This window comes from Trachinotus anak, unplaced genomic scaffold, assembly GCF_046630095.1.
Source record: "Trachinotus anak isolate AG129_WGS33_773 ecotype Australia unplaced genomic scaffold, CSIRO_AGI_Tana_v1 ptg000019l, whole genome shotgun sequence".
Taxonomy (NCBI): domain Eukaryota; kingdom Metazoa; phylum Chordata; class Actinopteri; order Carangiformes; family Carangidae; genus Trachinotus; species Trachinotus anak.
In genome coordinates this window covers 10,675,355-10,700,374 of record NW_027273870.1, presented here as the reverse complement: position 1 = coordinate 10,700,374, position 25,020 = coordinate 10,675,355, and the positions used below count along the sequence as shown (strand labels likewise).

Sequence of the window (25,020 nt, the reverse complement as noted above, 5' to 3'; positions counted from 1 at the left end):
AATGTCAAAACTTAACATTGTACAATACTTTGGTTTTAGGCCAAATAGGTGCAAAATGAATGCAAAATGATTAGCTGTTCTGCCGTGCTGCTGGCTCAGCTACTTGTCAGTCATGTGGCCCTCACCAATGCTAATGAGAGTTTCCCAAACTTTACTTGTAAACACTGTAAACTTTATCTGCCTGTTAGCATTCTCATTCTGAGGATGCTAGCATGCTGACCTCAGACTGTATATAAAAATGGACAAAGAAAAGTGAAGCCAATGTGGAACTGCTTTAAACCTGCATACTATCTAATGGCCATCAGGGCGACCAAGTCCAATTGTATTGAAGTCTGTGGAAAATGGCCCTGCTTCTCACTTGATTTATTACCTCAGCAAATGTTTTCCTAATGAGTTTATGGTCTCAATCACTAGTTTGAAGTCTTCTTTAATACAACATGATGATCATTATCGCTCATGTTTAAACTAGGGTCCCATTTAGAGCAAAATAGACCATAAAGTAGGGTTTGCATTCAGGCAGGATTATCGTGTGACTGACAGACTGTACCACACACAGCAACCTGCCTGACAATAAAGGGGTACAGAGTAGGTCTGATCCAGCCCTCACTCCTCCTCAGCTCCACCTTCTCATCCAAAAAAGGTTTCAAAAAACCAAGATGGCAACAAACAAATTACAAATTCGAGGCTTCAAAACTACAGTTCACAAACCAATGGGTGACATCACGGTGGGTTGCCACTTGATGCTGACATTCACGTTTAGCTCAAAGCAGCACAAAGCACCACATTGCTTCATTGAAGTTGATTTTTGTTTCCATCACTTCAAACTTCTGCTTTGAAAAATTGGCTTGTGCTGCAAAGTGTGTTGTTGATGATAATGTCACAATTAGGTGATCTCACGTTGTCCAAATGAGATGTACAATGGCATATAAGGGCCAGTATTACTGCGCCCGCCTTTTTTTTTTTTTTTTTTTTTTTTTACAGAAAATGGCCTTTACAGAACCAAACATTCTCTTTCACACAATAATCAGCATTCACACACATTTATTTATTATCCAAAACGCTTATCGGTACATTGCTGGAGCCTGGCTGACATTAGGCGAGGTCAAGGGCCAACATATAGAGACAAACATCCATTCACACCCATTCATACTCATATTTACACTTACAAGCAATTTAGAGTCACCAATTAGCCTACCACACATCTTTGGTCTGTGGAAGGAAGCCGGAATACCCAGAGGGAACCCACGCAGGCATGGGGAGAACCTGCAAAGATGCTTGTCATTCTTACATTGTTGTACTATGGACCTCTTCACCAGGATCTCCAAGACATGTTTACTGAGGTAGTCGATAAAATGACTCTGATTCTGATGTTGCCATTTGTTGCACCACATGTCAGCAATAATTAGCATTAGCTCAACCGTCTGCCTGGTGCCTGGCTCGTCTTTCCCAGGGAACAGTGTAGGTGCTGAAATATGTAACAGATGTTAGCAGTGGCCTGTGAGTGGGTTCCTGATTTGTGTTGTGGGAGACAACGACAGGGTTGACTTGATGCTTGAGGGACGAGAGGCAAAGGTTCCTCAATGCTCTCTGGCAGCCAAGCGCCTGTCACTGGTCTTGGCAGTTGTGGAGGGACTGTGGGGATGGGAGCGGAGGGGAAGTCAAAAGCCAGGAAGAGGAGGTAGAATAACTCCAGCCACCTTTTAAAGCCAAACCCCCCCTCTTTTTTTTTTTTTTTACCTCTTTCTGTTGTCCTGCACACTCACTGCCTCTGCCAACTTTCCACTTTTCTCTCAGTTTTGCTCTCCCATCTTTTGTTCGCACACAGTTCTGCTCTCTTGTTCATTTGTTTTCACATTTTCATGCAGAGAAGAGGAGTTTGCAAATTGTGGTTAAACTCCCACCACCTTTTCTCTTTTCTTTGCTCTCATCCTACTTCCCATCCTACGTACCCTAAATATCCCTTGCTCTATTTTTACTATGCTCTCTCTCCTCTTTGCCCTCACTTTGTCCTTCTAACGCTCACTTTTTCCATTTCCCTATTCTCTAGTTGCTCTCGGAGGAATCATACACAGTCCTTGGAAGGTCACAGTTAGACTGTCACATACTTGGGCAAGGTACTCTCTGGGCAAGGCTCTTTGTCAGTACACATGAGTTCAATGGGTTTCTTTGCTCAAGGGGTTGACCTCTCTTCCGGGCATTGGAAACACTCTGCTGAAACACACATACATACCCACAGACTCACATGTCATATAAGAACTGCTCTAACCCCATGTTTTTTGTCTCTTCCAGCTCTGCACGAGTTCCCTACAGACCTGTTCACACACAAAGAGCGAACAGAGGGAGCTGTTGCTCTACATGTCCTGTGTGTAAGTTTGCCTTCACCTTTACTGCTCTGCATTCATGTACGTGTCTGTCGACATCTCGACTGTGTTGCAAATGACCTTTTACTGTTTTTGCAGAGCACTTTTACATTAGATTTTAAAGGACTAGTCTACCTTAATCTTATGAAAAAAAACCAAAACAAGCAATACACTGATCCCAATAACAAGTATAATCTATGTATCCAGTTTTCCTCTATGCCTCAGAAATACATTGTTGTCCAAAAACTATTAAAAATACATCACTGAGCAACAGCGTTGCCCTGGGTGACATGTTCCTTCATTATCATGCACATAGGCACTGTAGTTTATTTTGAGTCATTCCCACACACACTGTCCTGCTGGCACAAACTCAATAGAGCAACAAAAAATGTGTATTAATCCACAGCTGGAAATAATCCCAAACAAATGCAGTATATACTTCTGTTTTATTATCATTTGCTAAAAACTATGGTTCCCAGCTGTTTGAGGAAATTATTGAGCTTTTTATTCATATGACCCAATTTACACCTTCAATAGGAATCAATTGGCTTGGGGCTGTAAGCAAGGATGTAAGAGAGTGTAGATAGATGGACTAATATATTGTTTTTTTTTCTAATCCTGGGATTTGTTGACAATATGATAAAAATACCACAACCAGAGATATCATCCTTAATAGTCTAGACATTCATCTTCCTTGTCAAAACCTGGCACCTACATTACCCACAATGCAATTAGGCCACTGACAGTTTGTTTAGGAAATCACCGGAAGCATTTGTTTTCAGGTTGTCACAAACATGTTACCTCAGTCACACCTTGAGAGAATTTCTTTAAAAATTTGACACAAACATTAACTTTGGCTCAAGGACGAAGTGATTAGATTTTGGTGGCCAAAGGTCAAGGTTACTGTGACCTCACAAAGCATGTTTTTTGGCCATAATTCAAGGAGTCATGTGCTAATTATCACAAGATGTCAAACAAATGTTTAATAGGCTAAAATGATGAAGTGATGACATTCATAACCAAAAGGGCAAAGGTCAGTTTCAATGTGTCACATGGCCATTATTCAGTGCTGTAACTCAGGAACAAAAAGTCATGTCCATATTTCCTGCAGCTTGACTCATTGGAGGAGGCATAAAACTGCGTAGTGGTAATTCTAGTTTATTAAGTCATCAAATAATTACTGCTGTTCTCTAAAGCAAGGCTAAACAAATGGTGCTAGACATTTCATCTTTTCTGGCTGAGCAGGAAAGCATCAGGATCTGCAGCACGATGCCAGGCCCAGTCCTCTCCTCTCCTCTCCTCTCCTCTCCTCTCCTCTCTTCTCTGCTTGTCTCCTCTCCTCTCCGCTCCTCCTCTGCAGCAGCATGTCACTGGTTCAACACGCATGACCAGCCACACTGGCCTCTCCAACGTGGCCCAGCAGGGGTCAATACACAAGGTTAAGGCCACAATGGAGCCCTCTGGTGTCACTCTAACATGACTGGCACAAAGCATGCAGAATGTTCCAGGACACGATGACCCATGTTGTGTTGTGCTGTTTCTGATGGTCTCTGGGAGCTGACTGTAATGGAAGCTCATGCCAGCAGAGCAGTGTCTCCAGGGAACTTTGCTGCACATAAACAGAGCACTAAGAATTATCGAATGGACCATTTTGCCAGTACAAGTCTGACATTATAGGCCGTGTCAGTACTTACAGAGCAGTCACCCTCTCAGTTAGCCTTTTCCTGCAGGAGGAGGGCAAATAGAAGTAACCTTTTCTAAGATGCTTGGATATTTAAAAAAGCCACAAATATAGTATATCATCACCAGCTATCTGCCTTTGATGTCTAACCTTTAAAATAATGTGCTCTGTCATTTCATAGTAGGTGTTACCATACTTTACTTTGAGAGAACAGTGTGCTCTGTGGTTTGAGGAAGGACAATAAGGGCTACTGCCTGCAGTACTAGTATTCTGTGTAGTTGTAATGCTGTCGTACTTTTGCACCTTTCCATTTTAACAAAATGAGAATTCAGACACAAAATGTGCAAAACTAGTTTAAAAAAGTTTAATTAAATAAGTTTGTTCTTGTCATTGGGAACAGTAAATAAACTTACTTGAACTCTAACTTTAACTTCTAACCACACTTCGATCAGCAAACAAAGACCTTTTGACTGCTGATGATACAATAAAACAGAGAAAAGCAGTAAACTCACACTTTGACAAATATGGATATAGAGAAAATATCGAAAAATGGAATGGAAAATGGAATTTTCATATTATTACCAACATAAATTACTACTTAAAATTTTGTCAACTGACTTTCTGTCAATCGACTTCATCAACTTATAGTTTCAGCACAACATTAACAACAAAGAATAAATAAGATTATTTCATTCTTATTCTGTTTAGATATTTAAAAGCTACATGATGACTCAGAACACAAATTTCTGGTCTTGGACTGGCACTTGAAGTGTCTCTTGACTTAGTCTGGGACTTCATAACAAAGACATTAGTCATTTACCATTCTGTCCTACATTTGCTTTATACTAAACAGCTGGAGTACACAGCTGTATAGCTGTGCTCACAGCCCTCTCTTCACCTGCAGCCATTGCCATTTACTACTAATCAGACAGTGCTCCTACCTGATTATTTCATTCCTTTACTTGTTAAATATAGAATTATGGAAAAAAAAAAATCCACAAAATGGCTGTATAATGTACAGACAGCCCTCCCTCAGCCTGCAGAGTCTCCTGTACTGTACTTCCTTGCTAAATACTGGTTAAATATTAAACTAGAATTACCACCTCTGGGTTGTATTCCTCCACCTACCAGCCAAGTTGCAGGAAATATGGTCACAATTTCCACTTCCTGAGTTACAGCATTGAATAATGGCCAGAAGTGGTTTTTCTGAACATAATGATGTCACAGCGAAGTTGACCTTTGACCATTTGAAAAATTTAAAAATGTCATCCCTTCATTTTATCCTTATAGACATGAGTTAAATTGTGTCATAATTACCTTTGATCCTTGACCACCAAATTCTAATCTGTTCATCCTTGTCTCCAAGTGAATGTTTGTGCCAGATGTACTGAAATTCCTTCTGGGCGTTTCTGATATATTGCATTCACAAGAACATGAGGTCACTGCGACCTTGAATTTTGACCTTTCCCCATGAAAATCTAATCAGTTCATCTTTGAGTACCAAAGAGTACCAATGTGCCAAATTTGACGAACTTCCCTCAAGGTGTTAGTGAGATACGGATGGACAGACAACCCGAAAATATAAAACCTGCAGCCCAGGCTGTCGTCGTTGTGGAGGCATAAAAAGCCGCATGGAGCCAAATTGTGAAAGATAACTGAAAGTCCTATAATGCTATTTAAAAATAATTAAACAGCTTACAGCACAGATGTCAGTTCACCATGTAGCTTATGTTTTCAGTAGTATGTTGCATTTGTCCATGAGCAGCATACGGTCTTAGTTCAGGGTTGTTGACTTAAATACTAGATCAGATTATTCTGTCTCTTTGTTGTTTTATCCTGCGATTCAGCCCTGAGCGAAGCTGCTGTGAACTGATCCCGGCGTCAATCAGAGATTCTCTGATCATGTATTTTTCTAGTGTTGGATTCAGCTAAAAGGCAGCTGACAGCATTAGAGCTTTGTTTCTGAATTCGTGTTCGTTTTACAGCCATTCTGCAGACCCCTCTCCATTTCTGTACTGCCCATTAATACAGGATACAGATACAACACAAACACAACTCCAGATTTCAGGACTTCCATTTCTGCACACACACACAAAACATGCACAAATGGAAGCAAATGTACAGTCAGCATACAATTGTTCACACACTGATAATCACACACACATGCTCGCACACAGTTACAGGAGGCTTGAGATAGAGATAAAGGCTGTTTCTCTTGGCCTCCATCTCAACCCTAAATCAGAATCCAGATTACACCCAGTCATCAGGATTACATGTGACCTTTGACCTTTTGCTTGCCCTGAACTGTCAAATCTCCACCTCAGTGACTGATGGCCACATAAACATCCACACACAGAGGAAATCATTGGGTGTATGGGCTCAGTCATAGCTCTCATGCAGGTGTTGGGTAGTTCAGCTCACTTTGACCAGCTTTCAAAAACAGGAAATAGAAGAGCTGCAGGTGCACAGTAAAATATTCAGTCACCTCATCATTCTTCCTCTAAGCACATCTTTAAAAATGTTTGTTATGAAGAGTAAGAATATTCACTTTCACTTTATTCACGCATTCCTGGTCCAATCTCTTGGAATGATACAAATACACATAATACATATTTTTTTGCTGTGGTAAGAATTTAAAGCAATCATAAATCGTAGATCATACTGATAAATCAAACTTATGATGAAAGATGAAATCAAATTTTTGAGAATAATAGATAATGAATTATTTTGGAAATCACACATATATTATGCCAAAGTAAAAATGTCAAAGTTTACCTCAGTACTATACCTGGTATATTTTCCCTAAATGTGTCAGTGTGATTATATGGGTCATTCTAACAATGTACTTGAGGACAGAAAAACTTATATCAGAGCACAACAGTCCTTCTATTCACTCATACTTCCATATATTTCTTTCATGTTGCAAAGGAGCCAACAAACCCTTTGTTTATTAAAGGACCTAAACTTCAGAGACTCTAATGTAGAAACTATGTATAGAGTGAAAAATATTTTACCTGAAAGAAGAAAAATCCATGTAACTTCAGAGGAGTGTGCAGGGTTGACTTTATAGAGCTGATGTATAAATGCATTGAACAAATATACAACATTACATCTAACCTAGTGTCATTTGAGGTCAGAGGTCATGTTGCTTTTCTGTTCCATCCATTCAGACAGTTAAATTCAGTTGGGGAATAAGCAAAATAAATATACAGTAAGTAACCTTCACTCCTGGACCTTTTTAATGCCATGATGTTTTAAGAGTGAAAACCAACTTCCATATTCAAAAATGTAAATAGTGTGGTCTCACAGTTGTTACTCATGAATTTTTTAATGTTTGATCCGTTAATGTACTACACTGCATTTGCATGAGATCAGATCTCTGACTCTATCGCCTTCAATTAGCAGACTTGTTTCATTTTTCGTGGTGACTTGCATATAAATTTAATGTAGCAGTAAGAGCAGGGGGGTATGTTTAAGGCAACATTCATGGCACATACACAGATTTGTTCAAAACAGAATAAAAAGAAGGAGAGGAAATGTAAGGAGGTAAACAGCAGCACTTATTCATGTCAAATATGATGTGAGAAATCACAGCTGGCTTTACATCATGACAGTTAACAGTGCAGCGGGGCCCCATCTTTACCTGGACTTTTCACCCTATCACATGACATGTATCGCATCAAGCAACGTCCCTGATTCAGCATCTCTCTCCACAGGCTATCTACATGTTCTGTGCCCTGGCTCTGGTGTGTGATGACTACTTTGTCCCCTCCCTGGAGAAGATATGTGAGGTATTTAGCAGGATGCTTTTCAAATTAAAACAACAACCAGCTATTGTGTTTTCAAATGAAATATCGTTGGAATATTTATGCTCAGGAAATGCATTAAATTCAAGGTTAAGTTGAAAACCCAGGTAATGAAGAGTGACTTCCTCTCACTGCTTTGACAAACAAATCTTAACTCCAGAGCTTCCAGTTGCATCTCACCGACATTAATCATAATGTTGTATATACATCTACATAATCTACTGCATGTTTATGTACAAAATGTATATACAGAAATACATATCGGACCATATAGCAGAAGAAAGAGAGAGATTGTTTATGCTACCAACCAAATTTTGATCCATATAAAGAATTGTTTTATCCTCATCTCCAAAATTTGGAGCAAGTAATTGAATAACTTAAGGGTTTCCTATTTAAATAAAAAAGTGTTTCTATGTTGTTAGAATTTAAAATAAACATAAATGCATTTCTGTTTTTATCCTACTAAACAAGGTATTGCTAGTTCCCAGTAAAAATAGAGAAGCAAAAGAAAATTTCCTCTTTCAGACTGACATATTATCATGTTTTAATATTACGTGCTAATATAAACCAGATTTACAAAATGTTTACACAATCACACATACAAAGCACAAGCCTTAGTGGATCTTAATGATCAGCTCAAGGTCAAAGGTCAGGCAGTTGATCTCCTACACTTTGGACTAGTCTGGATTTTCTAAGTACAGCTGCTATTTCCTGTGGGAAAATGAACTCTGTAATTGTGTCTTCTTCCTCCCAGCGTCTCCACCTCAGTGAGGACGTAGCAGGTGCCACCTTCATGGCTGCCGGCAGCTCGGCTCCTGAGCTCTTCACATCCATCATAGGTACAAGTGTTCACTACATCCATCCGTCCCTTTCTTCACCTCCTTTGTTCTAACGTCCAACATTGAATTTTTCTTATGTAATATTCTCCAGAGCATTGCTGGTGGGTAAAGGCCATCTGTTTTTATTTTCTTCTTTGATCATTGTTGTCTTCAGTGTGGTGCTGAACCCACAATATAAAGAACTTTCACTTCAAAGACGTGCTAATGTGTGTGTGTGTGTGTGTGTGTGTGTGTGTGTGTGTGTGTGTGTGTGTGTGTGTGTGTGTGTGTGTGTGTGCTGGCTTATTCTCTCCCCAGGGGTTTTCGTCACCAAAGGTGACGTGGGTGTGGGGACCATTGTGGGCTCGGCCGTCTTCAACATTCTCTGCATCATTGGTGTGTGTGGCTTCTTTGCCGGCCAGGTATGATGTCATAGCAGCGTTACACCACTGCAGCCAAGTCTGCCACTGACCTGGTGGCATTTTCACACAGTCCGAGCAGCTGCCTAATGTCACCTTTATATATTCACCCAGTAGAATGTGCTCATGCATACATGCATTTGTTTATGCAGAAGAATGCAGGACACACGTACACACTGTTGGTTTATTCATGCATGATTCCCTGTGACTGACTGCACAAAAGTACAACCACAGAGGGAATGTGATCCATGTGTAAACTGCATATAAATCACCTCTGACTTCGCCTAGCTGCCCATGGGATCATTGAATATTATGTATAGTATTGATGTTACAGTAGTAGTTTTTAATCTTCTCTGTTTAACACAGGGGTTCCCGGACTTTTTTACTTTATACTTACTGAGTAATTCAAGGCCAATAGAAGGACAATGAAATTAGAGAATAAAAAAACAATAGATAAAATATATAAATGAAAAGAAAAACAGAAACCAGTAAGAATAATGAAATATGAGAGAATTAACTAAAAGCCAAATCAAATAAGAAGGTTTTCAGCTGTTAGCTACTAAAAACAGAGCCTCTCTATCCATCTCTTATAGCTCTTGGTAGGTTATTCCATAGACTTGGAGCATTGTTAAAAAACTATTTTCTTGTGTGTGAAATTTTGTGTATTTAAAAGCCTAACAGCAGAAGATCTAATGCAATGTAAGCTGGTCCCAAACCATTAAGAGCTTTATAAACATACAGGAACCTTTAAATCTATTTTAAAAGATATTGGGAGCCTGTGGAGTGAAGCTAAAACCAGGGTAATATGCTCTTTTACTTGTTAATTGACTTTGCTGCAATAATCTAATCTGTTTTAAAATGAAAGCATGAATAAGTTCTTCAGCATATTTATGGGATAGAACATGTTATTATGCCTCCTTATTGTTATGGGGTCAGATGTGGGCCGCCAACATTTCTGAAATTTTGAAGTGGGCCATGAGTTGGAAAAGGTTGGGAACCACTGCTCTAATGTTTTTGAAAACTAAATATTGAAAGGTTGTTGATGTTAGTCACATATACTTACATTCACTTACCATCTTCTGAGTTTTTATTCCACAATCATCTTCAGTCCTACAACATGTACAGGTGCATGCTGATTATGTTTTATGTTTTTTCATATTTGTTTGTTGAAAATTCGGCCAGTACACAAGGAAGTGTTTTGAAAAATACTTTTTTAATTTATTTATTTATTTATACAGCCACATGTACGACAACACATCAGTATGAACACAATAGACAGCCTGTATCTGTTTTCTGCTTTGCATCCTTGGTTCTGTTCATGAGATACAGAGATAACATAATATAGTGCAGCCTCTCTCTGATGCTATCTGATATGCCAAGGACATGGAAATGAGCAGAGAACAAGAATAAGCTCTCTGCTCTGAAAAATATATGCACTGGACTCCAAAAACAGTGATGCAATCCCAGATTGTGCATTACGTAATCATAGTGAGATAATGAGGGAGAAGGGCAGGCGGCGTAACGGCACTTGGAGGGATAGGGTGCAGCAAGATCATCTTTAAGCCTTGCAATGCACCTCACTGCTGTTTATTACCTTTGGCTGGGTGTTCATAGCAGGTTCCTCCTACAAAGAACGATTGTACAGTGAAACAGAGTACAAGCAAACATTTCAAGCTTTGTTATACTCTAACTTTTCCCTCCGCCTTGCAGCAGCAAACAGCTCCACAGCTGGGAGTGGCACATTCAAGATGTGGTTTCTGACCCTCCACTTGTGTAGTGTGCGTGTTGTGTGGGACAGTGTTAGTCACTGCATTGTGGGCTCCTGCATTGTATCTGAATACATTAAGTCGATAAGCATATCAGGACCCTTTTCTACGTGGGATGGTACATTTCAATTGGCTTTCTCACTCACTGTGGTTCAGGAGGTTAACTTAAGAGCTTGTCTGTTTACATTAGTATGGTAATGATGTCAGAAGCGTGAACTGTGCTTATCTCGTGTTTCTTTTTTCCTTTGCAGGCAGTGAAGCTCTCTCACTGGGCTCTACTCAGAGATTCCATTTATTACACATTTGCTATCACGGCCCTCATTGTGGTAAGAGCTTGTAGACTCACATAAAAAAACACAGGACAAATGATCAAGCGTGTGGTCACAGAAATATGCAGAGATACACTTACACTGCCTCTTCCTATAGTAAGACATTATACAAAGGCTTTCGTATCCATTCCCTATGTTGACTGTGCCTCAGCAGTATTGCAGAGATTGTAGAAAGTCAAAAACGAGATACAGGTGCCGTACATCCACTATAAATGTGGATTTTTATCGGTTTTTCAATCCATGCTGTGGTAAAGAGTGTTTTTCATTTTAACATGTATATGAGATATTTAGGGTTTTGCATTCACACGAGAAAGGGGACAAAATCATGTATACTCAAAAACATCAGTATGCATACTAAAAACACTTTAGTTTTGAGTTTGCTGATGTACTTTTATCCCCCAATGTAATGCACAGTGGAAATGGAGCTGTGGTAGTGAGTAACTAAGGACATTTACTCAAGTCTTGGTATAGTTTTGTAGTGATATGTATGCCTTTTATACAAGATTACTAAGAGAAATATTCTTCTTCTTACTCCCCTCTGTTTGTTAAGGTACAGTCAGGTACTTTGCAGATTAAGATTTTTATTCATTAATAATGTTTTTTTATTTTATGAATGATAATTGGTTTTAAACTGAACTGCTTAGCAGTATTAAAATAGTTTAAGTCAGCTCCTCCTGGATTGAGTACAACAGTAAAAATGTTTAATGTCATGCACACAGAATCAGCAGCAAAATCATACACTGTTACATGACACAGGGTAATCCATAATTTTACATATTCCATGTGCAGCAGGCTACAGAGGAAACCTCACAAGTGATTTTAGAATAAATAAATAAAAAAACAGTGTCTTTCTGTGTTTGTTGTTGAAATGGACACAACTAAAAGTTCACGCTTTGACCTTTCCTCTGGCTCTCTGAGCTCTGGATTGGCTATGCCCTCTAGTGGAGGAGATTCAGAAATGCAGAATTGATTTACATTTCAATTACTTACTCCATCTGATCTTCCCTTTGTCTTGCCTTTTTAGTTCATCTACGATGAGAAAGTGTGCTGGTAAGTAATGTTTTTTTGTAAAACCGTCAATATTTATGTAATTCTTAGAGTGCTGAATCATCGCACACATTTTACTGACTCTGCGTTTGCCTGCCAGGTGGGAGTCTCTTGTCCTGATTCTCATGTATGCAGTCTACATCCTCATAATGAAGTGAGCGTCATTGTCAGAAACAGCTAATAATTCTTGTCCACTGATTGGTTGTCATTAACTTTAAAAAGCTGTGTAACCTTTTTTGTCAGGTTTAACGGCAGGGCACATCGCTATTTTGACCGTCGAAAGAAGAGCTCTGTGAATCTGGCCAATGGGCTGACAGGAAGCACTGATCTGGAGGATAATGTCACATGTGATGCTACTGCAGTCCTGCTCAAGAAAGGTAAGAGAAACTGTTCTATTTCTCACAGGCTTTGCCCTCTAACAGGACTCTGCAGGGTTTAGCTGCTCATCTCGAGGCACTGAAATTTGCATAAAGGCAGCTGGGGCACCACTCCTCATCTATTTATGTTCTTCTCCATGAAAAGATAGTTGAGGATGACTTTACTGAATAAGTTCTGTGTGTCCTGGATAGATCCTTACTGCAAATACTCCACCATGCTGTCTGACTTTTGATCTTTGTATGTGGGGAGGCAATGGTTGAATTCTCAGTGTTCCCTTTATATGGATCTCCTAAGACAGATCCCTTAAGCCCTGGTTGGTCAAGAAAAGATTTCCCCTGAGGTGATGAAATGATGGTGAGCAGTACGGTTTCACCTACAGCAGTGTTGGCCCTGAACTCCACAAACTCTAGATGTTTGTAGAGAAGTTTGAATAAATGAAAAATTGCCTGTCAGTATCACTAGAGCATTATTGTGCTTAATGACGCTGTGGCTGCCCAGATTAAACATAGTTCTTGAGACCATATTGTAACACAGTAGTCCTCCTGGTGGAGCAGTCGATGGCAGCAGCCTGGTACAATCAATAAGATGTCATGGAGAGATGCTTTAGCATAAAGAAAACCTTCACCAGGGATGTTGCCATTGCCTTTGGCCTTGCTATGGCTCTATTTGTTGCCTGTGTCTGAGTTTGTTTGACTAACCAGCCACCAGAAGGACTGGCCAAATCTCCTGCATCCTCAAACTGTGGTCTCTTAGCATTTCCACAGATTACTCTAATGTCTCCAGCTGTCTCACTGCCCTCAAAGACAAGGTAAAGTGAGGGGCACAACAACAACTAACAGGAGAGAGTGGTGCAAGATGCTGGCTAAGGCTCCAACCTTCTTCAGCACAGCCTGCTCCGTCAGCTTGTTCTGCATCTGATACTCTGACTGCTGCTCCGCTGAGAACAAGTGACCGTGCTAAGTTAGGGTCCTCAGGGTGTGCTGAGGAGGCGATAAAGAGAACTAGGGTGGCAGGTGGCAGTTGTTTCAGCAGATGGTTGCCAGGCTCAATGTGTCTGAATGTGCAGCGTCACAAATGGTCCCCACAGTTGCCATCAGGGACCTGGACTATTGGATGAGTTTTGTTTTTTTTTAGATGATTCACTCCAGAGTGATTGCTGTGTTCATGGATGCCTCTCTGATTGGACCTTCATCATGCCCCACTGTAACAAGGGTGGTAGGTAGTTTATGACCTTGTTCAGTCCTGGCATTAACATGTGTCACTCTCATGACCATAAGTGACCACTTTTGATTGGATCTCACTTCCCTGCTTTACATGCAAATAAACAGGCATGTGTGTTGAGTAGACATACCTTCATTGTCGTGCTGAACTTATTTGCGTTGACACTGCTGAGTGTGGCTACATGCGATTCAGACCACCTCCAAATGTGGTCTGAGTGATCGGATCTCAAATGTTTCCTCATTGCGTCTTGGGTGCGTTCACACCTGTATGCGGAGCTGTCAACTTGTGATTGGATCACCTGAGATGGATGTGACTTTGAGGGGAAAGTGGTCACATGAACCTACTACAGCATTGTCAATGTTCATGCTGTAACTGTTCGAGTCACTGATCAGCAGAAGAAATGTATTGGTAACAACCAATGGCCATGTTGGCCTGTGTCACTTGACAGGATAGATGACTGTTGCAGACTGCAAAGAGCCTTTGGACACTGATTTTTTTTTACATTTAGGCCTGGAAAATAATGTCCAAAAGTGGAAGCCTGTGGACAAACTGCAGGCTAGAGATGTTTGACAAAGTGGAAATGAAACTATGTACCTCAAGGTTCAGCGGCCATCACTGTGTGCACCCATTAATCTGTAAAGGTGTACACAGATGCTGTTAATGTGCTACAGAACATGGACATAGTTGTTGGTAAATCTGTCTAAACATAGAGCTTCTTGTTTGTGTTGGCATATCTCTATCCTTAATTTAAGATCCTTGGATTCTCAGATTGAAGTACACTATGTATGTTTTGCTGTCACTACATAGCTAATGTTAGCATTAACAGCTGTTTACTTAACAGTCTAGAAAACGCATTGTGAGTTCAACATCAAACTTCATTCCTCTACTCACCAAGAACTTTCGCCAGAGGTGGAAAGAAACACCAACTCTTCTTTTGCTTCTGTTGAAGTTAGCATGTTAACCAGCTAGCCCCGGTCCAGCCAGACCGTTTCATCACTTTCCAATACCGAGTCACTGTAGCATCCAGTCTGCCCAGAGGATGTGTTATCACCTTTTGTATTGTAAATGCAACAATGGCTGAAGCTCTTGCTAAGACTGGTAGGTAAACAGCTGATGTTAGCTATGTAGCAATAGCAAAACTTACAAATAACTCCTTTATTATGTAATCTTTTGTATCTATATATTTTGTACACTGTGAATTTCCCCACTGTGGGACTAATAAAGGCGATCTTATCTTATCTTTAAAACCATGAAAATGCAACTATACATAATCAACAAACAAATCAATAAAACAGTTACAGGCAGGTAATGGATGGTTAATAGGTACATTCCTTATATGTCCAGGACGTATAAGAGTATTAAGTTTTAGGTCGCAGAGATTCCATGAGTCTGCTGCACTAATATTAAAAGCAATACTTCTGAGATCAGTCTTGGCATGAGGTACTGTACCCGAAGAACCAGCCCATCACTGGAGCAAGGTCAAAGAGGACCGGGATTCCAGTGCAACATAGATTTGATATATGATGATAATTTTCCAACCAGGGATTTACAGATATACAGACACAAATGTTTATTACATCTCTCAGTCAGTGACTTTTTGTTGGTGGGGAGGCACTTAAACCTGCAAGTGTTGGCCGGTGACCATATTCTACAGTTCGCATCCATTATTCAAGATTACTCTGTCTTTGTTCTGCTCTTTGTGTAATTCTCCAGGTTCAGTGAGCAGTTCACATGCTACTACATGTATTTTACTGTAGTTAGCTGTTCCTCCCACCACAGTATGTTACAAACACTGGTTTATTTAGTGACTTTTAAAACAAATGTATTTACAGTATAAACCAAATGCAAACAATATGGCATGTGTATATGTGTCTTGTTGACACTGTTGCAGAGACAAATAAACAAATAGTTTCATATCAGCAACCATCTCAGCATATGCATTCCACACAAGACTAACAATGTAGAAAAGTATGGAATATGAAGGGTGGCACTGTGGTTGGCACTGTTACCTAACAATAAGAACATGCTGGGTCCCGCAGGCTACCTGGGGGCTTTCTTTGTGGAGTCTATATGTTTTCTTGTGGGTCTCTGTGAGTTTCGTCAGGGTGCTCCATTTTCTTACACCACTCCATAGTCATGCAGGTTACGGTGAAGTGGAGATTGTAAATTGCCTGTAGGTGAGAAGGTGAGAGTCCACCTGTTGGCCCTGTGCAGAGGTGCTCCTGTCGGTGAGGCAAACCAGGCAAATGCTTGGGAAAAAGGGCCTCCAATGGCCCCTCATATTGGCACATTTTGCAATTACAACTATAAACCCCCTTAAACTTCCCATAAAGACTGATAATGCATGCTGTAGCTAGTTACCAGTTACCTGCATGAGGCATTGAGGGAACATCTGCAAATTGTAGTATATGAAGATAGTCAGCATGTAAGGCGTGTAGGGGACATCTGTAAATTGCAGCATCTACCAATAGTCTGCATGTGAGGTGTTTAGGGGACATTTTTAATTGTAGGGTCTGCTAACAGTCTACACATGAGTGGGCTCTAACTGCCTGCGACCCTGAACAGGATGAGTTCATATAGTTGTTGGAACGATGGAAAATTGGTTTGATTGCTAGTCCTGAATTTCTGGAAATGCACAAAAATGTGAAAAAATCCAGACATATGCTGTTGCTCAGCTGCACAGATGTCGCGTTCCAGATGTTGATCTTTTTAAGTCCCTCAGCAGTTTCATAATTTAATTCCTCATGTTATCACAAGCATCATAGGTTTTACAAACACCAGCCGAAATTTTCTAATCCAGTAAGCAAACAGTGTGAACCCCTTGAAAAGTGTTTAGGGCCAAAGCAAACAATCAGCACCACAGTCACATGAACATTTTTGTTATTTCTGTTATTTCTGACTAGCTAACTTTCACTGTAAACCGTCAGTGCTGATGGTGGATGAGCTGCTATCTGCATACCCCCACCAACTGTCTTTCTCTGAGGCTGGTATGAGGATCATGATCACCAGTCACTTCTCTCCCAGAACCCGCCTCACCATGGCCTCTCGCATGCTCATCAATGAGGTACACTCTAAACTATACATGGACTCACATACATGAGTACATTATCTTGAGTTTTGTCATTTTACATGCTGCAACTTGAATAAAATTGAATCGCAGCAGAGCTCAACAGGAATGTAGTTTTATCAACTGAAGTTACTTTGAAGAATCTCTGCCAAAGCCTTAGTCTTAGCATAAATACAAACCAAATAACGCTGTCTGGGTTCACCAGAAAAGTAAGTGAACTGAATATTCATTTTCTTTTGGATATTACAGGCAGCATTTTCTCTCACACCTGTCTGCTGCAGACTACAGTCTGGATGTAAATCTAAACCAAACAACCAAATTTTGGATTTTAACAGAGAGAAGAGGAAAGAAAATGAACTTCTGCTTCAGACAGATATAAGAGACTCTTTGTATTAAAGCAAAGTAAAGTAGTTCACAGGGACTCTACAGTAATACAAAATGTGTTAATGGGACTACTGTAGTGATATCTTAATGTTGTCTATGATAATACTCTGTTATCACTTCCAGAGACAAAGACTGATCAACACTACAGAGACTCGAGTCAACCGCATCACCAATGGCGACTCAGACTCAGCGGCCAGGACTCAGGGGAAGCGGGGTTTAGAGAATGGAATGGGCGGGGCTGAGCAGAGTCTCAATGGAAGGTGCAGACTTCAGCGGCTGGAGTCTGGGAACGAGACAGAGAATGAAAATGAGGATAATGAGAACAACGAGAACGATGAGGAGAGAGAGGAAGAAGATGATAATGGAGGCCCTGTGGTGCCATTCAAAGTTCCAGGTACAGCACAAACAACATTTTGAAATAAATGAGTGCTGTCCTTAAGTGTTTGTTTTAGTGGTATCATCGTAACTGTTATCCTCTCTGTCTCCATCCAGCTGGAGCGTGTAACAAACTGAAGTGGGTGACCATGTGGCCCCTGTCCCTGCTTCTGTTCTTCACTGTTCCCAACTGTGCCAAGCGGCGCTGGGAGAGATGGTTCATGGTGTCCTTCTTCACCGCCACCATCTGGATTGCTGGCCTATCATACATCATGGTCTGGATGGTCAGTCTCACTCACTAACATGTTAAGGCCACATCCTGGTCTGAATGTGGAGCTTTATAGTTATAGTGATGGAACATGACGTGTCCAGAAAGTGACACATTTTCCACTGGTGCACAGCAGCTCTCTTTAATCTATTAGACCCAGGTGACAAAATCTGCCAGGGTTAAACCCCTAAATACCCTCAGAGCTGCTTTCTGTGCCTTTTTTTCCTCTTTCAGTCTGTTCATATTGTAGCTGATTAAAAAATAGAGACTGGCTGAAATGTTCAGTGGTGTGGATACACCATTTTATTATAGTTTGTTTATGGTCATTTTGGTGATTACACCTCTAATTTGTGACATTATGAGGATTATTTTTCCATTAACATATTAGGCAGTTCCTTGGCCATTATTCTGAGATGCATTGTCTGCTGTGAGAGCTTATACTCAGGTGTGTGCCTTTGCAAATCATATCCAGTCAATCGACTTCACCACAGGTGGACTCCAGTCAAGGTGTAGAAACATCACAAAGATGATCAGGAAAAATGGGAGGAACCTGAGCTAAGTGTCACAGCAAAGGGTCTGAAGACTTACATCAATGTGATATTTCAGTTTTTCCTTTTTAACATATTTGCAGAAAATTCAGTTTTCACTTTGTCATTATGGGCTATTGAATGTAGATTAAATGTGAAAAAAGTAAAGGTGTCTGAATACTCTCTGAATCCACTGTACTTTATTCTTTACAGTTCAATGAAACACAAAGCAGTCTGTATACAGTATATAACTGCATTAGTATAAGACAGGGAGGCAAAGTGAATCCCAGAGAAAGCTGATCGATCACTAAACTCATTTACTAACACCGAGACATGATTCATTAAGAGAGCTTGGTAGATTTTGCAGAACAGTATCACAAAGCTTTTGTACACTGAGGGAACTTAAACATTGGTATACTCCTGATATTTAATTCCAGACAGGTGCCGTCAGTGTTTGTTTGATTTAATGCACTGGAATGTTCACAGTGTTGTGAAATTAAAATTCTGCTGGGTTTCAGGTGACTGTGATCGGTTTCACTCTCGGCATACCTGATGTCATCATGGGCATCACCTTCCTCGCAGCAGGCACCAGCGTCCCCGACTGCATGGCTAGTGTTATAGTGGCACGGCAAGGTACACACACACACACACACACACACACACACACACACACACACACTCAAATCAATATTTGTGCTGAGTGAAACAGAGCAGAAATGCTGTTAAGAGAAAGAGTGGCTGTTCACAGCAGAATATTGCTTGTCATAACTGACTTGTCTCCTGACTGTATACAGACCTTGACAGTGTTTCTCTTCTTGCCTCAGGTCTGGGAGACATGGCCATCTCCAACTCCATAGGCAGTAATGTGTTTGACATCCTGGTGGGCCTGGGCCTGCCCTGGGCGCTGCAAACGCTCTGCATTGACTACGGCTCCAATGTGAGTGTTTTATCAGCTCAGCCAGAGGAGACTCTGGCGGACTTAGACCAGAATAGAACAGAAATTTGTTCATGAAGGGCAGGAACAATAGTCTGTAATGTGCAATGCAGAGAGATGGGGGAGTTTACTGAAGATTACTGTTGTACTTTACTGTTGTTGACTTTGAATTCAACTTGTGAATTTTTCAAGACCTCATTTTTCAATGTTGACAAATTCAGAATGAAAAGCTTAAGCATTAAAGAATTCAAATCATATATTCAAGTTGCTCAAATTCGAAAGGCTAAATTCAGATAACAAAATTAGAGTTGAAAAATTCAGATTCAACATGATACCAAGGATAAGCAATCAGTTCTTTAAAAAATTCAGATACATAATTTTAGTGCAAAAAAATTAGTCTTAGAAATTCACAGGCTGTACAATTTCAAAATCTAGTGACACAGATTTGCTTCGATGGGAACTTTCAGGGCTGATAAATGAAGCCAGCACTGAAGTGCCAATAACTGCAGTTCCTTGCATGGCCACTTGAGGAAGAAACAACAGAAATAAACATTCTGGTACAAAATATAGTTTTGGTCTCTAGAGCTAATTTCCTCCTTCATGAAAACTGTACAGGGGTGAATTTTTATATAACTCACCCATTTAAATTTTATTAAGGTTTAAAGTTCTGCATACTTGAAGGTGTGCCGCTTTGAGTGAAAGGTGGGTGAGCATATGCTTACCACAAACCACCAAACCACCATCCACCATAGTCTCACCTCCACACACGTCCCACCTCTTTGCCCATTTTTGGAATGGCAGGGACTTAGGCGGAGTCAGGCTCTGCCAAGATTGCCATGGCAGAGTAGCCCACTCCGAGCTTCAAAACCACTCTTCAGAAACCTGTGGGTGACGTCACGGAGGCTACATTCATCTTTATTTACAGTCTATGGTAAGAACACGGAAGGCCCTCTCTAGAGCCAGTGTTAGGTTTGTCCATTCTGGGCTACTGTAGAAACAGGGCAGTGCAACATGGCGGGCTCCATGGAAGAGGACCCTCTCCCTGTGAAGATATGAAGAGCTCATTCTAAATTATTGAAAACACAACAATTCATTGTTTCCAGTGGTTATACACTAGTGATGAATATTATATTCTATTTCTGCTCAGCCAATAGATTACCCAAATCCTGCACACTGGTCCTTGAAAGTCCCCAGCAGCTCTCTGCCTTATTTTATTTTGGTCAGACTTTTTATAAACCTGCATTTTAAGTATAACATTCTGTGTCTGTCTCCTCAGATCCATCTGAACAGCAGAGGTCTCATATTCTCTGTTGGACTTTTACTAGCCTCAGTATTCTTCACAGTAAGTATATATTTACATGGGATCTTTGTAGTTTTAAATTTAATCATAGATTATGTGGTGTTGGTAATGTCCCTAGCAACTTACGGGAAAATCAGAAGAAGAATATGTACAACAATGATATTTAGTGTCTCATGTCAACTCGTCACTCTCCACAAGGAACACCAAGCTCAACAAAGCAGGGAGTTGTGGGTCATGAGAATAACTTCCCCCCTAGGAGAACGTAGACTCAGAGCCTACAGGTGGATGCTGGGGTGGAGTTATGTAATGCAATATGTAATGCAATATGAACAGCAGCAGCAGCGGAAGTATCTGTTAGTGGTGTGGAGCGGTTCAGAGCACTGCCATTATGAAAAGGGTGTGTTGGATATAGAGCAAGTTCGTCATGTGTTAGCAGTAGCAGACTCACGTTGATTGCCTAACGTCGCTCACAGTCTTGCCTCAGTTTTGTTGTATAAAGAGATGATTATAATACTGCTACAATTATTTGATGCATTTTTGTTCTGAAGAAAAGACCGGACAGTTAAGTAAATGGAAACAATGTGATGCTCCTTAATTCATCTACTGTGCACAATCAGTTGAGAAGCCATTAAGTAGCAATGATTATTTTGTATATAGTTTTTTACAGGGTCCAAGCAGTGACGCTGCTGGAGCTGTGTTGTTTTTGTTCTCGTTATTCTTCTTAGTTGTCATTTTCTCTACTAAAAGTGTTTGTGCAGCAAAAACTATAACTGCAAAAATCAGCAGGATGGTTGTGGATTTTACCTATTATTCAGGCACCACATATGACACCTATGACTGTTCCTCAAGTCATGTGCATCTGGTCCTCTGCTCTTCAAATGTCCATTTTTAATTTTTTTGCAAATCTGCTTGGGCCTCAATTATCATTTTTTTAATTTATTTTTTTAAATTTACAAATTATAGAATGGCCCATACCATAACCTCTGCTGTACCTCCCCATCCTTTAGTCCCTACCAGTCTGAAACCACACTTATGCCCTAGAATCCAACTATGACCTTTGTTGCATGGCAGCCAGTCTCTTACATCCATCCAACCTTTTTCCACTTCAAAGGTTCTCATGAAGCAGAAATTGTTTAAATGCTGCTAATCTTTCGGGATAATCTCTTGTTTATTTCCATGCTGTATTCTCGCCTCGCTCATTCACTAACTCTCTCCTCTCCAGGTTCTCGGTGTCCATTTAAACAAATGGACTCTGGATCGGCAGCTGGGCCTGGCCTGCATCATCATGTATGCCATCTTTCTGTGCTTCTCCATCCTCATCGAGTTCAACGTCTTCATCTTCGTCAACCTCCCCATGTGCCGAGACATCCACTGACCTCCCTCCTCCTCATCTTCTTCTACTTCTTCCTCTGGCTGATGGAGGAAACCTCACCTGGCTTCCAGTTTCTTGGCGCCGTGGAACCAATTCCTACCTTTTATTTTTTCAAATAGCGAAATAGAGATCTATATGATTTATCTTTGGTGCAATACACACAAGAGTGAGGACACTGGAGGTTTTTTGGGGACTGGAGAGGTGGCGCGAAGAGAAAGTCCCAGCAGCAGTGATTGCTGCCAATCGTCGAATGAACCGAAAGGTCGGCTGGAGCGAACTTAACTGTATTAACACCGACAGTTAGGCTACTGTTGGTGAAGGAGCTGCTACTGTAACTGACTGATTGGAGGAAAGTGAGAAATCCTGCGCTAACAGCGATTTTTAGCTGGATTGTTTGTTACTCTTTGTACAAGTTTGGATATAAGCACACGATTAAGGTATTTTTAAGTAAAAACTGGCTTTTTCTGTATATATTTGAGGATTATATAAGTACTAATATTAGCTGATATATCGGACTCTCTTATGCACAACTGGATCAGTCTTGCAAAGCTGAATGATCCGATGACAGTGACAACACTGTACGTTTTACTTTAGCAATCTGGTCTGCCAGTGACACACTCAAACGCTTCAACATGTCTCCCATGCTCAGCACCAGCCAACATAGCATGCCATGCTAGCCACAAGTCAGTTCTAGCTTTGCACTGACAGAGAGAATCTAAATATCTAACACTATTCACATAGAGTTTTATTGTCTCTCTACAGGCATATCTAAGTAGATGTGGGCTTTATTTATCTTTAATGAAACCCGCATAAGAAAGGGATCTCCCTGGAACTGATATCCAGCACTGTCACTTTATGGATTAGCGATATTATTCTATTATTGCAAGGCGTCTACAGGTATTCTAAACATGTAACTACTGAAGTTAAAGTTCCCTCTAGATGGTAGAATTAGTTTTTAGTTTCCGAGTTGAATATAATATTGTTACTTCTTAAAGCCAAAAGTATTTTTAGAATAGGAGTAAGAGTCGTAGATATGGACTTAAGAGTCAGCTCGAGTGCACTGTGTGTGTGTGTGTGTGTGTGTGTGTGTGTGTGTGTGTGTGTGTGTGTGTGTGCGTGCGCATGTGTGTGTGCGCGCGTGTGTGTGCGCACGCAAGTGTGTGCACAAGTGTGTGTGTTGCAATCTTGAGGGGAACCAAGGATACCACTGTTACTGGGAAGACATAATCATGATTTATTTATGAATTAATTTATTCAAAGATCATGTCTAACCTCCAGTTTCAGCCCTTTGGGTCATGTACAGTGTATTAAATGGAACGCTCTCCGCTCTTTGTTGACGGAGCTGTACAATGTACTGTACCTAATATATAATCTAAGTACTGGAAACTGACTTGATGTTGTTTATATTTAAGAACTTAGAACTTTATAATTTATCAGTTTTGTATAGTTTGGAAAGATATTGCCACATTTGTATGTTGGTGCAAAACACAGTGGTTTTTGAAGATGATGCACGGCCGGGCAGAGTCGTCATGGCGAAGTTGTGTTTCAGTGGGATGTACTGAAAATGCAATCTTTATCACTGGTTCTAATAAGGGTAAGGGTCTAATCCCCCTGCGTGTTAAATCAGTGATGTAAAGATTCACTTTCAGGTAAAAAGCATATTAATGGCACATGACCCTTTGAACGCAGATCTTGAAGTCTTGTGCCATCTCTTGTATTTGAGGCTTCAAAACCAACACTTGTGGCCATTCTCCTGCTTGTATTTGAGCCAAAAAAAAACACCTTTGTCAACAGTATTGCCACTCTGTTTCAGCATGTGTTCAAACAAAATGTGGAAGATATGTATTTTTGTTATTTTATTTTTACCTTGAAGGATTCTCATTACGATTTCTCATATTAATAAAATTGCTGATTAATTAAAAGCATCCTCTGTAGGCTTTAATGCTCCTCCTGCAGCCACAAGAGAGCACTGTAGAGCCGTGTTACACCTTCAGAGATGGCTGTTATTTTACACATAGTAGGAAGTGGTTTGGGTGTATTTAAAGGTAGGCAACATAGAGACAAATACTGGTGCGTTTGCATGCCTCTTTCATAATTCAGATTATTTTGTGTGTAATTTTAATGCATTTCCAAGATCAAAAAAGCACTGTCTTGATTATGCTGTACATATCAAAGGGATATGCTATTATAAACACAGATGTTTGAATAACTTCTGATGATATATATTTGAGATATATACAGTATTTAGAATGTAGGCCTACAACAGTTTCAGCTAATTAATGTCATTTTATGCTCATGTCTTTTGAATTGTTTGTAAATCCTCATTTTTGTTGATGAGGACCTCTGGGCAGAGCTCAGAGCCAGAGAGAGATTCAGATGTTGGCCTTGTTCCCAGTGGTCTTCTTGCAATAAACTGATTTACATACACATATAATTTTTTCCCATGTCTTCGTTAGTTGTGCGCTGCACTGATGACTGAATACTTTGTTTATCCTAATGCCAAAGTAACACACATACAGTATAGTACACCCAGCAAATGTTTCTTTACTTTTTTGAAGAGACTAAAAAAAAATCCTTTTTATTCCCTTTATTGTTAAGATAACTAACAAAAGCAAGGATACCTATGACATAATGGACATGTAGATGAAAACAAAAACAGTTGTAACAGAGATGTATAATGTAAAATTGTGCATGTTTGGATGGGGAGAGTGAAGAAGAAACCATAGTGATAGTACATTTTGTAACCTGAATAATTGTTGATAGACTGTAATAATAGAACAATATAATAATAATAATAATAAAGAAATTAATAATACTATGTCTTTTATATGATAATCTGTCAATGTAATGGTAATATATCTTAAGAGTACAAAAAAGCATTAAATAATATGATAATAGGGTAGTGATATTATGACACCATTGTATATAGTGTAATAAAATATATGTAATATTTGTATAATTTGTTTTT

The 25,020-nt window shown here is 40.0% G+C and overlaps 1 protein-coding gene across 1 annotated transcript in view; it reads left to right on the top strand.

The window, feature by feature from the left end:
- The window catches only part of LOC139636714 (sodium/potassium/calcium exchanger 3-like), a 56,894-nt gene extending 32,118 nt beyond the window's left edge, over positions 1 to 24,776 (top strand). Inside the window, exons 4-18 of the mRNA XM_071504995.1 lie at positions 2,290 to 2,366; positions 7,758 to 7,832; positions 8,602 to 8,686; positions 8,984 to 9,087; positions 11,102 to 11,176; positions 12,204 to 12,229; positions 12,327 to 12,380; positions 12,470 to 12,603; positions 16,729 to 16,889; positions 17,400 to 17,670; positions 17,769 to 17,935; positions 18,965 to 19,079; positions 19,271 to 19,383; positions 20,657 to 20,722; positions 21,903 to 24,776. Of these exons, the coding sequence (XP_071361096.1) occupies positions 2,290 to 2,366; positions 7,758 to 7,832; positions 8,602 to 8,686; positions 8,984 to 9,087; positions 11,102 to 11,176; positions 12,204 to 12,229; positions 12,327 to 12,380; positions 12,470 to 12,603; positions 16,729 to 16,889; positions 17,400 to 17,670; positions 17,769 to 17,935; positions 18,965 to 19,079; positions 19,271 to 19,383; positions 20,657 to 20,722; positions 21,903 to 22,055 (1,676 nt within the window). The 3' untranslated portion in view covers positions 22,056 to 24,776. The remainder of the gene's footprint in view (positions 1 to 2,289; positions 2,367 to 7,757; positions 7,833 to 8,601; positions 8,687 to 8,983; positions 9,088 to 11,101; positions 11,177 to 12,203; positions 12,230 to 12,326; positions 12,381 to 12,469; positions 12,604 to 16,728; positions 16,890 to 17,399; positions 17,671 to 17,768; positions 17,936 to 18,964; positions 19,080 to 19,270; positions 19,384 to 20,656; positions 20,723 to 21,902) is intronic.
- The last annotated feature ends 244 nt before the right edge of the window (positions 24,777 to 25,020 follow it).